General features: G+C 41.0%; 1 protein-coding gene across 1 annotated transcript in view; it reads right to left on the bottom strand.

The window, feature by feature from the left end:
- Positions 1-13,665, bottom strand: part of LOC141575406 (early endosome antigen 1-like) — a 63,241-nt gene extending 49,576 nt beyond the window's left edge. The window contains 1 exon segment of the mRNA XM_074354471.1: positions 13,588-13,665. Within this exon segment, the coding sequence (XP_074210572.1) occupies positions 13,588-13,665 (78 nt within the window).
- Positions 13,666-14,254: the final 589 nt, after the last annotated feature.

Raw genomic sequence — 14,254 nt, 5'->3', positions numbered from 1 at the left:
AAGTAAAGCCAAAAGAAGTTCATGATTTGCCTAAGATGACATTGATAGCAGAATTCAGAACTTGAACTCAAGTTTTTTGATTCCAAATTCAGTGATTTCTCTACTTGCTCTGGTGCCTTTATACTCAAAAATTTAACAAAACCAGAATAACCCTAAGGCATGAATCTTACTGTAAAGCTCAGAATATCTTCTCCTAGATCATTTGTACTTTGAAAATCATGCACACTAGAAACCTGAGTTTTAGACTCACGGACCTAGAAAACAAACTGTGGTTACCAGTGGGGGAAGGAGCGGGGATAGATGAGGAGTTTGGAATTAATAAATATACATTACAATACATAAAATAAACAAGAACCTACAGTATAGCACAGAGAACTATATTCAATTTCTTATAATGAGCTGTAGTGGAAAAGAATCTAGAAAAAAATATATGTATGTACATGTATAACTGAATCACTTTGCTATACACCTGAAACTAACATTGTAAATCAACTACACTTCAATAAAAAAAAAAGAATTAAAAAAAAACCTTAGTTTTATACTAAAGAAATGTCTATGTGTAGTCTGCTAAATGAAATATGTCTTTCTGTTAACAATAACAATAGCTAACATACAAACTCTATGACAGGTACAACATCAAGATCTTTATATACATTATATTATTTAATCAAAGAATTAAACAATTCTTTGAATAAAGTCAAAGGGATTGTTTCCATTTAGCCAAGGGGGAAAACTAAGGTTAAAGTTGTTAAGCTAAGATTAACATAAACTGTTAGCTAAGATTACAGATATAATAATGCACAGAGCTGGGATTCTACTTGATTCCAAAGTGTTAAACTACCCCCTATGCTACAAGCCCTATGTTTCTTCTCAATTTTCCTGTTCTGAACTTTTCAGATTTCCATGATGTACATGATTTATTTTCATAACCAGAAATATATTCTTTTATTATTTTTAAATATTTATCATTGCTTAAAATATTTAGAAGTTGAAAACAGATACAATAAAGTTATATCAGAAAAATGTCTTGCCAAACAAAATAAATCCATACTTCCTTATCAGAGATCTAACTTATATGATTTACCTCTTAATCCATTCCTCACTACAGTCTATTTTGGCATAGAACTATATAAAGACAGGAATTCTTAAAACATTTTCCAAGTATTATTTAGATAATTAGCTAATAAAGTCCAAATAAAGTATCACTGAGACTTTGGAAAAACTTTTTTACTTACGTAAAACTTAGCCATAGCATGATATTAAAAATTGAGATGAAGAAAATGTGGTTTTTATTCAATTTCAGCTACCGCTATGGCCCATGGAGCACTTAACCAGATATCTATGTAACTAAGTTATTCATGTTATTGTATGAAATATGTCAATCAATCATAGTGCATGCAATGGCCATGGATCCATCCTAAAGTAAGATACCCTACCATAGCCCATGTTGAGACCCCTCATCCAAAACAGCCAGGTTGTATGACCCTATGTCTATCGACAACTGACCATATGTGATCACCTGGACCCAAAAGTAGCCATTTACAAGCTAGCCAGCAACCAATAAAATGGTTCAGTAGCAAAACAAACCCCAATGTGAAGAATGAACTACTGCTGAGCTCCATGCTTAGGCCTCTGAATTGCAAACTATGAAAAGAAGTGACTAACTAGCCACACAAACTGGTACTAAATAGAAACACAGTGCAGTCATGAGGTAAAGTAAGAGTACAGGAGGGGCTTGAGCAAATCAAAATTATAACCCAGCAAAACTTTCAAAAGACTATAGACTCTGAGCATGCAGAAGGTATGAAGAAAACACTACAGTGTAAGAAAATTAGCTAGAATCAAATGAACCTAATCAGAGCTATTATCACTATTTCAGAGCCACCGTAAAGCTTATTTCTAGAAGAATGATCTGTAAAAGATGTCTTTCATGTGTCACAATTCCTAAAAGAAGGAATCCTAAGTATCAAATGACCCCACTCCACTCCCAATCTCAGTTGATCAAACCAGCAGTGGACATATGACCCAGAGAAAACAACTTTTTATTGGCCAACCAGAGACCTACACATGATCTAAAAAGGAAAGATGAGGAGGGCATTTCAGATTCTTCTCTTGGGATTTGGGAATCGAGACCCTGGGCCAGCAGACTATGCAAAGCTAAGGTGAAAAGCAAGTAGAATCATGTGGTCAGATGGCCATTTGAGGTCTTGGGCACACTGAGTAAGCAGCAGTGAGGAGGATGGACACGGAGATGCAAAGACAAAAGGCCAGTGGTCTATGAGACTGTAGAGACAAAGAGTGCCGCCTCTGTCCCTGACACCATTCTAGGTCCTACTGTCCAGAGACTCAACTGTACAGCAGTTCTTGTTCTTAGATCACTTTGAAACCTTACAATAAATCCTTTCAACTTAAACTGATTAAATGAAGTTTATAATCCTTAAAAATAAAAAGCATTTGTTAGATGCTGTCCAAGGATGACAGATTACATTTATATATTAAATATTTTAGTTTTCTCTTCTCCATATATCTTGGAAGAATAATAGTGTGTGCTCCCTGTTTCTATTTCCTTACTTCCCAGCCAACCATTTTTCCCTATGACTCTCCTGAAACCAAACTAGACATGCCCAAACTGTTCCATTCAGTGGACTTCTTAGTCCTTATTTGACTTGACCTTTCAACATTCACACATATCTAATACTTGACTCCACCTGTCTCCTGAGTGCTGGACCTATATTTCCACCTGCCTGGTGAACACTCCATAGGGATGTCCACACCTCTAGTTCACGCTCATTTTCCTCCCCAAACCTGTTCTTCCTCCTCTTCTATTCTTTACCTTGGTCCATTCCACCAAAACTATTCACAAGTCAACAAGCCCTATTAATTCTCTCTCTTAATTTCTTGAAAATCAATCTGTTCTTTCCCTATCCCCAAAGCCGCTGCCTGAATTCAAGTCTTCATCATCCCTTGGACTGACAACCAGAGATCCAGAAATTCTGATTCAATGAAGGTACCTGAGGACATTTTTTGGGGGGATTCCAAAGGATTCTAATACATAACTATTGCTTTCTGTTGTTGGTCTCTCCCTTTATGGAGCCATCCTCTTTACACAGCCACCAAGCAGTCAACATATAGTACTGAAAATACAATACACTAATGGAGAAAGAAAGAAAGAAAACAAAGAAACCAAGAAAGAAAACAAAAATTCCCACCCTAAAGGAGCTCAAACTAGTAAGGGAGAAGTCAGGTAAACAAATCACAAAAACAATGTAATAAATTTTGCAGAACTCTGTAATGTAACAGCTACTGCATACTAAGTGTTTACTGAATGCTGGAACTGTGGTGGGTGCTCTGTGAACATTATTTCATTCAATCCTTCCCCAATACTGTAAGGTACATATTACTCTCAATTTACAGATAAAGCAACTGCGTCTCAGAGAGCTTGAAATTTTGCACAAGATCTCACCTTCATGAGTGGAAGAGCCCAGGGCTTAAATGACGGTCTAATTTCAAAAGCCCATTCTCTTAATTAGTCTGGGGTGCTTTGGGAGAAGGGAAAAAAAGCAAGCAAATAACTCCTAGTATCACCTAAACTGAGCAACGTGGACAAGTGATGGTAGGGTACTCTGAGCAGAATAAAGAGTTCTATAGAGATGAGGGGATGAGAGAACAGGAAAGTTGTGCGACACACAATTAGTGAAGATGGCAAGGTCAGTGCACGTAGAGAGGTAGTTGGAGATGAGCCTGTAAAGTGTAAAGGAACCAGAGCAGTATGGGCCTTGCATGGGTCATCGGTAAAGAGTCTGGACATCTTCTGTGGGCACGGAGTAGTCACCAATAGATTTTAGACAGAAAACCGATTCACCTGATTTGCTTTTTATAAGGATTACCTAGGAAAAATATTTTAAAGGGTTTTCCTTATTACAAATTAGATCATTTGGAAACTTTCCATGGCTCCATATTATCTATTGTATAAAGTCCAAAATTCTGTCCAATCTCATCTCACAACTGTCCCCATCCACATGCAGAAATACCCACAAGTTCCCATATGCTGTGCTAGGCTGCTCTGTGCTTTGGCATCTGCCTGGTCCTTATCTCTAAAAATGCCTTCTCTCTCTTGTTCCACCTTGCCTGAGTCCCTCTGGCTTCTGCAAACCTTCAACAATCTCCATTCCCTGTCTCCCCACCTTTCACCACGGAATTAGTTGCTTTTTCTTTGTGTTCACACTCTTCCTCTGTGTATCTATTAACACTTATCACATTGCTTTGTAATTATTTATGTCTTCCCCATTAAAACTCAAAAGTTCTTTTTAATCTCCCAGCCCAGCATAGTTGGGTATTAAGACCCAACATCAGGGGACAGATTTCTTCATTGAGTAAATGGACAAACTGAGGCAAAGAAAATTTAGGTAGTTCTAGACTCTGCAGCTGCAGAGTCTACCCCTGTCACCAGGACACTATACTGCCTACGGAAATTAAATCAAACAGAGGTGGAAAAACGAGTACTTTTGGAACAACACACAAGGTCCAGAGGAAAGAGTCTCTGGTGTGTTCAAGGAACTGAAGGAACGCCCGTGTGACCAACAGGAGCAGAGTGCACCAGGGAAGGATCACGTGAGATATGAGATAAAGCTTGAGAATACCACAGTGGGTTGGTCACTCACAGCCTTGTGGGTCATGGGAGAAGGTCTGGATTTACCTTAGAGTAATGAGAAGATCTTCAATAGTTTTGAGCAGGGGAATGACATGACCACTTCTGTGAGAAGTGGTGGGGTTCAAGGAATATTTTGGATTTGAAATAACTTGAAACTTGGTGACTCACTGGATATTCTCCTCCAGGGAGGAGATAAAAGTTGGAGAGGGGAGTGTGATAAGCTTTTAAGAAATAAACCATTTTTGTGTGTTCAGTCCCTGAGAGTTCAGGACTAATTTGTGATCATAGCATAACACAGCCTATACTGACTAATGCAGATGATAACTGAAGTCATGGGAGGGGCTAGGACAGAGCCTTGAGAACCTAAGATTGGGTAGAGGAAGACTGGGCAACAAAAAAGTGCAGCATCTGCCAGAATGGTAGGAGAAGAACCAAGATCATGGGGGACCCTGAAACCAAAGGCAGTGAGGCAGTAAAGCATGAGGGTATGCTCAAAAGCCACTTCTGCTGAAAGGTTAAACAAGATGAGGATAGAAGAGTGTCTGTTGGATCCTGCAACATTCCAGTCATTGGTGACCTTGACAAGATTGGAAGGATTTGAAGAATGAATTGGAGGGGAGGAAGCAAATACAACATGCACATACTATTCATTCATTTATTATATTGCAACAAATAAATGAAGCAGTATTATGGAGGAGCATGTGGGGGTCCAGGGCTTTTATATTTTTTTAGATGGGAGACACTTGAGAACATTTAAATTCTGAAGAAAAATTCAAGAAGTAATGGATAACACACATCTTGGACACTGGCTAAGCACTTTACATGCATGGTCTTATTGAAGGCTCACAAGCAACCCAGTGAGGTGGTTAGCTGAGAACAGTTTACAGTTGAGGACATGGTGGCACTAAGAGTTTAAGAGATTTTCCCAGAATCTCACAGCTAGTAAGTAGCAAAACCAGTGTGTGAACCCAGGCAGTGAGAGACTTTGCATTTTCTTCCTCTGCTCTACAGACAAAGAGGTTAAAGAGAAAGGTAATGGGTTGACCCCCATATTTCATAAAGGTCCAGAGTAGGCAGGAAGTAGTACTCTCTAGGGTACTAGCTTTTTGGCATAGCACACCTCTCCATGGTGACAGCAGGTGTGGAGGAGAGGATGAGTCAGATGCAATCACTGGACTGAGCAGTGAACTGTTGGGGGAGTATTTTCTGCTGGTATCTATATTCCCTGCGATGCAAGAGGCTGGGTCACGTATCAAGAATGAAAGGGTGAAGTGGGACAAGGCCCTCGAGGAAGGGAGAAAAGATGTGAAACAGTGCGTACGGCGAGTGAAGGCGTAAGCGGTGTTAAGGACCCACCTGAGGTTGGTAATGATGAATTTAAAGCGGAACCGACCTGCCTTGTTACAAGAATTCTTCCAGCAGTGAGCAGCTGTGGACAGAATAATAGCAGCTAAGCTAACTGAACACTTGGCATGTGTCGGGCTTTACACGTGTTAGTGCATTAAATGTGCTCAACGACTATGGAACGGGTTCAAGTGCTGATCCGAAGAAGGCTGCGGCCTCACGTTACTTCAGCTGGAGCTAGACTTTAGTTTTCTTTTTCCCTCACATCCTGTCAGTGCTGCTGATCATTGCCTCACCATTTCTTGGTCTTGTGTCCTCCCCTCTTCATTAGCAATGGCCCTGCTCCGGCCAAGCACTTCTGACCTCAAGCCTGAATGACCACAGTTGGCCTCCTCATCGGCCTTTCCCTTTCCAGCCTCGGCCTGTTCCTGTACATCTTTTACATCTAAGGCAACAGGAATAATCTATCTTAAGGAGCTTTTGAATAGATTCTTCTCAGGCTCAAGAACCTGTAATGGTTTCCCACTACACCTTGAATCAATTCCCAATTCTTCAGATTAAGATGTAAGACCCTTCATCAACTAGCCTCAATATTTTTCACCAGTGTTATTCATTATTCCACCCTATTTTCTGCATAAATGCTTCTAAAAGCAAAGATCATTCACGATTGTGAATCTTCTGGGCTCCGTGCTTTTGTCCTATTTTATGGCTACAATATACACTTGTGTATAGAAAATAGCCACTAATTTGAAGAATCCAGTCTAGAGCTCTTTCCTAAGTTTTAGTCTGATCTATCTCGGGGTGTTCAGGCACATACAACTCAGAATGTCCAAATGTGAGCTCATCCTCTCTCTGCAAACCCTATGCTGGCCCCAGTTACTATACTTATATTCCTCACTTCAGCCAATGGCAGGACCGTCCATTCAGTTGTTCTGATTAGAAGTCTGAAAGTCATCTTTTACTCCTATTTCATTATTTCTGAGGTATTATATACATACAGTAAAGTGAAAACACTGTTAAGTGTAAAGTTCGATGAATGTTTACATATGTACACACCCATGTAACCACCAACTGTATCAAGATACGGAATGTTTTTAGTACCTAGAAGGCTCCCCAGTGCCCCTTCCCATAAGTACTAGCATCCAAAGATAACCACTACTCTGACTTCTATCACCTTTGACTAGTTCTGCCTGCTTACATGAATGGGTTCCTACTGCAGGTACTCTTCTGTCTTTCACAAACATTACATCTGTGAGAATCATCCTCATCATTGCTTGTATCAATAGTTTGTTCTTTTTATTACTCAGTTGTGTTACATTGTATGACTATACCCAAATTGAACTATCCATTCCACTGTTGATGGACCTTTGGGTTGTCTGTGAACAGTTGAGGCTTTTGTGAATAACAATGACATTAACATTTCTAAACATATTTTTGGTAAGCGTAGCCATTCATTTATCTCAGGTATATACCCAGAAGTGGAACTTTTGAGTCACAAGATAGGTTATTGAACTTTAGCAGATGCTGTCAAACAATTTTCCAAAATGCTAGTACCAATTTACACTCCTACCAGCAGTATATGAGACAGCTAATTGTTCCACATCCTTGCTAACACTGTAATATTGTCAGACTTTTAAATTTTAGTCATTCCGGTAGGTGTGTAGTGGTATCTCACTATGGTTTTAATGTGCATTTCCCTAATGATTAATAATGTTGATCACCTTTTCATGGCTTATTAGCCATTTGGAAGTCCTCTTGTAAAATGACTCTTCAAATCTTTAACTAAACTTTAAATTGGGCTGCCTTTTCCTTCTTGATGTGTAAAATTTCTTTTTATATCCTAGACATGAGCTATCCAACAGACATATGTAAGTGAATATCTTCTCCTAGTCTACTGCTTGCCTTTTCACTTTCTGAATGGCATCTTTGAATGAATAGAAATTCTTAATATTAATGAAGTCAATATATAATGTCTCATTTTATAGGTTCTTTTTGTGTTCTGTTAAGAAATCTTTGCCTATGCTCATCCTTATTTTGACTTCTCCCTCTCCTTCAACCCATCAACAACCAATCAGTACCAATATCTATAAACCATGCCTCCAAAATATATTCCAAATATGTTCAGTGTTTCCCACATCCACTGCTAAGATCCAAGCTGCTGTGCCAACTTCCTAACTAGTCTCCTTATTGTGAGAATCTTCTCCAATCCATTTTCTACACTGAAGCCATAGTGACATTTCTGAAATGCCAGTCTGACCATGTCACTTCCTTGCTGAAAACCCATCAATGTCTGTTCATTTGTCTTAGAGTCATAAATGCTATGGTTCTTTCTTACCTCTTTGATTTCATCTAATACCACTCTAGCAACCCTATTCCCCCAGCTCTTTAATTGGCCACAATGATTTTGTTAGTTCCTTGAACGTGCCATGTACTTTCTTGCTTTGTGCATGCTGTTTTCTCTTCCTGGAATATCTTCCATCAATTCTCTACCAAAACTGTGCTAACTTGTACTCATCCTTGATAGAGGACCACAGGAGTCACCTTCTCTGAACACTTTGAGTCACTAGGAGTGCACTTGATGCCCCTTCTAAGGGCTTTCATAAAACTGAATGCATACTCTCATCACACTGCACTGTAAACAACAGTTTATGTGTCTGCCTCCTCGAATAGACAGTGAGCACCTTGAGGGCAAGGACTGTGTCATTCTTTTCTGTATTCCCAACTCTGACCATAGTGTCTGACACATTGTGAATGAGAAAGGAAGGAAGGAAAGGAGGAAAGAAGGAAGGAAGAAAGGAAGGAAGGAAGGAAGGAAGGAAGGAAGGAAGGAAGGAAGGAAGGAAGGAAGGAAGGGACAGAGAGAGAAAGAAAGAAAGAAAGAAAGAAAGAAAGAAAAAGAAAGACAGACAAACGGACATGGGATGTAGAGATGGAGGGAGGAAGGAAGAAAGAGACAGATGGGTCCAGATCTAGGTGGTACTCTCTAATTTGCAGAATGGTCCTATGTCTTGTTAATCCTCTAATAGAATGGCTGCCATCACTAGCACTACTACTACAGACCCCAGTCGTTGTCTCCAGGTAATCAAATAACCTTTTATTAAAGCTGAGCAGAAACAAATGTGGCCTTAACCCCCAAGTCCAGGGAGCCACTAAAAGGCTTTTTTAGAAAGCAATCATTGATGTAGGAAATTAAGGATGAAGCTGGCCAAAGATGGAGAGTGGGCTGTTGGAGGATATTTCTGAAAGTGCTGGGGATACTAGATAACTCTGGAAAGGAGCTACCTCGGGGAATAAAGAGGAGGGCAAACACAGATGATGTTCTCTTTGGAGAAATGTCAGAATGTGGTGGGCAGATGGGATGTGAGGAACAAAGCACACTTAAGAGCCAAAAGTTACTTTCCAAAGAAAATTTGTTTCTTTTTGCCACCAAGAAATCTAGCTTCTTTAACTGTTAGACAGCCCATAATTTAGTACTCATATAAGACAAAGCAGTGCAACTTTGAGGTTTGCATATCCAGTCCCCAGACTTGCCTTGTTGACAGGATGAAACCAATGGGTTGGTTGGAGTGGAGCAGAGAAATATCTACAATGACAGTGCCTCAGCATAGCAATCTCAAAATACCAGGAGAACACCTTCAGTAACATGGGCTCCTTTCTGCGAGGGTCCAGAGCTGGGAGTGTAGAATGTACTGAAAATGAAGATTCATTGCCAGCCTCACTCACTGTTAATGCCGCACTCCATCCATTCATCCAATTCCACGAATATTCATTGAGCATCCACCATGAGCTGAGCACTGTTTGGAGTTTTGTAGATACCACATCACTCATGATAAAGTCTTGTGTAACTTACATTTAGATATACCAAAACAAACCCAAAAAACCCCAAGTAAACTCAAAAGATAATTTTAGGGAATAATAAATGCTTAGAGGAAAATAAACAGAGTGAATCAGGATGTTTTCAGCTATATCTGGTAGAAACGCCAACTCAAAATGATTTAAAGAATAAAGTAATTTATCATCTCATGGAACAGCAAGTCCAGAGGTAAGACAGGATCCAGGGGTGGTTCATTAATGGCTCAACAATACCATCAAGGATCCATCATCTTAAGATTTGCTTCATCCTCTGACTGGGTGCAAGATGCCGCCCCAGTTCTAAGTATCACCAAAAGATGGGAACACGTCTGGAAGAGCACGAGAGACACCCTTCCCCTGTTATTATGCTGCTAAAGACAACGAAGGTCTTTCATAGGTGCCAACTCCCTCCAAAGCTCTGGGAAGGGCCTAGCAATGTGTTCACATGGTCATAAGTTATTGTAAAATTTGCAAAGATAAGATATTTTAACCACTTTCAGTTAAGGCCTCTGTCTCCTTCTATTTTGGCATCTCTTCTGTCACACTTCCCCTGATGTCAGGTGGCACTGGAATGGCCATGGGAATGTTAGGGATCCAGCTAAGGGACAGTTGAGTTGTGGATACATTTAATATGGATCTAGTAATATATTTTTACATGTTCTCAGTTACCTCAGCACATACTTAATTTGTCCCTAGCCATTCCAGAGTAGGAATGGCTTCTGGGAATACTCCCACTGCTCATGTTGGTGATTTACCTTGTATCATGAAATGAAAGTGCTGAACAGAAATCATTTCATAGTATTATATGTCCTGCCATGCCCAGCCTCAGCCCCAGAACAATGTGGATATTCAAAAAGAAACAAAGTTTCAAACATTCAGAGCCACAAGCTAGTCTATGGAAAACTCTTCCAACCATTAAACATGTAAAATTTTGGGTTTCCATTCAAACTATTGAAATGGAAGTTCTCACACATCAGCATGATCATTAACTACAAACATCCAAAGAACAGCCTTGGATTGCTTGATATTCCACTTCACAAAGAGGAGTGAATCACATAAACATATTGGAAAACATTGAAATTAAAATTTCTTTCTGATTTGCCATGAAATGATGACATTGACAAGGAAAATATAAAACTCAATTTGCCACTACTAGGATATTCCACAAATTGGTTCATAAATCTGATCAATTCAGAGTAATCTCTGCTCAAAAAAAATCCTGAAAACTTTTCTTTCATGGAAGAGACTTGATAGAAGTTTCCCCCAGATTAGACAATTCTAAAAATTGATTTGATGTTACTAACATCAAGCTGTGATGCTGAAACTATTGTTTCTAAATTACTGATGATAAAAAATAAAATGTTAATCACATTTGAGGAAGGGACTAGTTTATCTTTGTACAGAAAATATTCCATAATCATTGTCATTAAAAGAGGTGATCAAAAATATTCAGTCCAAATCCAGGGGAATAAAACACAGTTGTCTGCCAGGCAGTTGTTCTGCTGAATTCGTGAGGTCTGATTTATAAAAGTCATTAACTTGTGACTTATTTTCTAATTCGAAATATACAGTTTTATGAACAATTTTGTATTTTCATTTTTGCAGTATTTTTGCAAAGAGTGCCCCCCTCAGACTATGAAAGCAGCAATTCCCACACAATCTGGCTCTACTCCTACTCAAGCCTTATCCAGGTTAGGGAAGTTTTCCGCTATTAGCTCTTCAAATATTTTCTCAGGCCCTTTCGCCCTTCACCTTCTAGGACCCCCATAGTACAAATATCTGTGTGCTTGACGTCATCCCAGAGGTCTCTTAAACTGTCCTCAGTTCTTTCCATTCTTTTTTTTTTCTGTTTTGCAGAAGTGATTTCCACTACTCTGTCTTCCAGCTTATTCGTGTGTTCTTGTGCCTCATTTATTCTACTCTTGATTCCTTCTAGTGTATTTCTCATTTCAGTTATTGTATTCTTCAACTCTGTTTGGTTGTTCATTATATCTTCTAACTCTTTGTTAAAAACTTCTAACTTCTTGCTCTATGCATCCATTTTCCTCCCAAGTGCTTTGATCATCTTTATGATCATTACTCTGAACTTTTTCTTTGGTAGATTGCCTATCTCCATATCACTTAGTTCTTTGGGGATTTTATCTTGTTCCTTTGTCTGGAACATATTTCTCTGCCGTCTCATTTTGTCTAAATTTCTACTTGTATTTTTATGTATGTGGTAGGTTAGTTATGTTTCTCAACCTTGGAGAGGTGACCCTCTGTAGGAGACGTCCTACGTGTCCCGGCAGTGCACTCCCCTCTTGTCACCCAAGGGCCAGGGGCCAGTTGTTCCTGAAGTAGGGTCTGGCCTGCGTTTGCAGACTTGTTCTGCATGCTGCAGAATTATAGTTTTCTTCCCTCTGGTGTCTGGTCTCTAGTGGGTGAGGCTGTTCTAGAGGCTTGTGCAGGCTTCCTGGTGGGAGGGGCCAGTGCCTGCCCACTGGTGGGCAGGGCTGGATCCTGACCCTCTGGTGGGCAGGGCTATGTCTATGGGTGTGTCTCGAGGTGGCTGTGGGCTCAGGAAGTCTTTAGGCAGCCTGTCTGCTGATGGGTGGGGATGTGTCCCCACTCACTTAGGTGTTTGGCTTGAGGTGCCCCAGCACTGGATCCTACAGCTTGTTGTGTGGGGCCAGGTCTTGGCGCTAACAGCCTGTTCCCCCTACTAAAACGTAGGCTTGACGAAGGCAGGTATTTTTCTTTGTTTTGTACATTGCCGTATCCCCAGGACATAGAATAGTGTGCAGAACGTATCTGTTGAGTGAAGGGATGAATTGTCCAGAGTTGGTTCTCATGCCTGCTCCTCGGCCAGTCGCTGGCACATGGAAGACAATGAGCTGCAGAGCAAGCAGCCCCATTCCCTTAATTAAGACTCGGGGCTGAAGGCGGCAGAGGTGAACACATGAACAAAAGCGGTGTCCCGTTGAGAAGGAAGGGGGGGCTCACGCCGGGCAGGAAACCCACAATGTCCAGCATGAAGGACGAGGAGACAGGGCAGTACGGAGGCTGCTTTAGGGAAGGCGGTCAAGTGAAGACCTCTCCGAAAGGAGATGACATTTTATCTGAAATCTGGAAGATTAGGAATAATAAGATCTGGGGGGAAAGCTTTCCAAGTAGAGGGAATGGCCAGTGCTAAGGTTTTAAAGCAGGTAAGAGCTTTGTGTGTTTCAAGTACTGAAAAGAAGGCCATTTGGCTGGAGAGGAGAAAGTGAAAGGGAAGAGTGAAATGGGAAGAATTTGAAGAGGGAGGCCGGGCCATTTCGAATCCTTGAACTCCAAGGTTAGCCATGTGAAGGGACAAGACGAAGCCACTGACAGGCAGTAAGCAGGGAGTTGTGGGATTTGACTGATGCTTTTAACTGTACATTTAGCTGCTGGGTGGGAAATGGGTTGTAGCAGGGCCAGACCAGGTGTGGGAAGACCAAGCGACTAGCCTGGCTGGAAATGATGGCACTCCCCTCTCCCCAGCCCCTTGAAAAAGCCTCTAACTGGCTCCCCTGCCTCCACACTCACCCCCTCCATTCTCCTTTGTATCGCTGCCAGGGCAATTTTTCTGAAGTTACTACTCTCCACAGTATCATCAGTGCTGTGCCCCCTTCCTGCCGGCAGAATCAGATTCAGACTTCCTATCTGCCATTCACTAGGCCACACACACCTAGAGAAAGGGGAACTGATGTCTGATTTGCAGACTAGTATGAACTCACCATGGGTATCTCCTCCTGCCACCTGTACTGAGTAGAAACTCTCACAATGCGAGTTCTGGACTGATGTCCCTCAGACATCGATGTGATGGCCCTGCCTGAGGCCCCAGTTTGTGTTAGGTGCACCTCTCCTGTCCTCGCACACCCTGAACTTACTGAATGATATATGGCTTCCTACTTGCCTTCTTCCAGCCACTAGAAATTGAGCACCTCCTGGGAAGTTTTCCCTTCCCCTTGCTTCCCCTCCTTCTCCCTTACATCACTGGTGCCTTTACAGTTCCTGACACGCAGGGAGTTGCCAGTATTTTTTTAACTGAACAACTAGACTAGATTCCCTGATGGTAAGGGCCATGGTTGTCTCCTTTCTGTGTCCACCACAGCAAAGGGCCTTGCACAGAGTAACTACTCAATAAATGTTCATTACATGGAATCCCACTACTTACTTAGAGGCCTGTTGCCACTAATGTAATGGAGATTTGCACTACAAAGCATTGACCCAGGTCATCCCTCAAAGCTAAACTTACACGCCTGCTGAAATTGGAAGGAAGTACCTCCTGATGACTCCTCTCTAATTACAGAATCTCTCCAAGCACCCTCCAAAAGCAACTGCTCCTGAGAATCACATCCAAACATGGCTCCAACTCCATCCAGCTCTTGGGATCTCCAGATC

Source organism: Camelus bactrianus, chromosome 28, assembly GCF_048773025.1.
Source record: "Camelus bactrianus isolate YW-2024 breed Bactrian camel chromosome 28, ASM4877302v1, whole genome shotgun sequence".
Taxonomy (NCBI): Eukaryota; Metazoa; Chordata; class Mammalia; order Artiodactyla; family Camelidae; genus Camelus; species Camelus bactrianus.
Note: the sequence above shows the minus strand (reverse complement) of the source record. Positions and strands in the feature narration are given on the sequence as shown.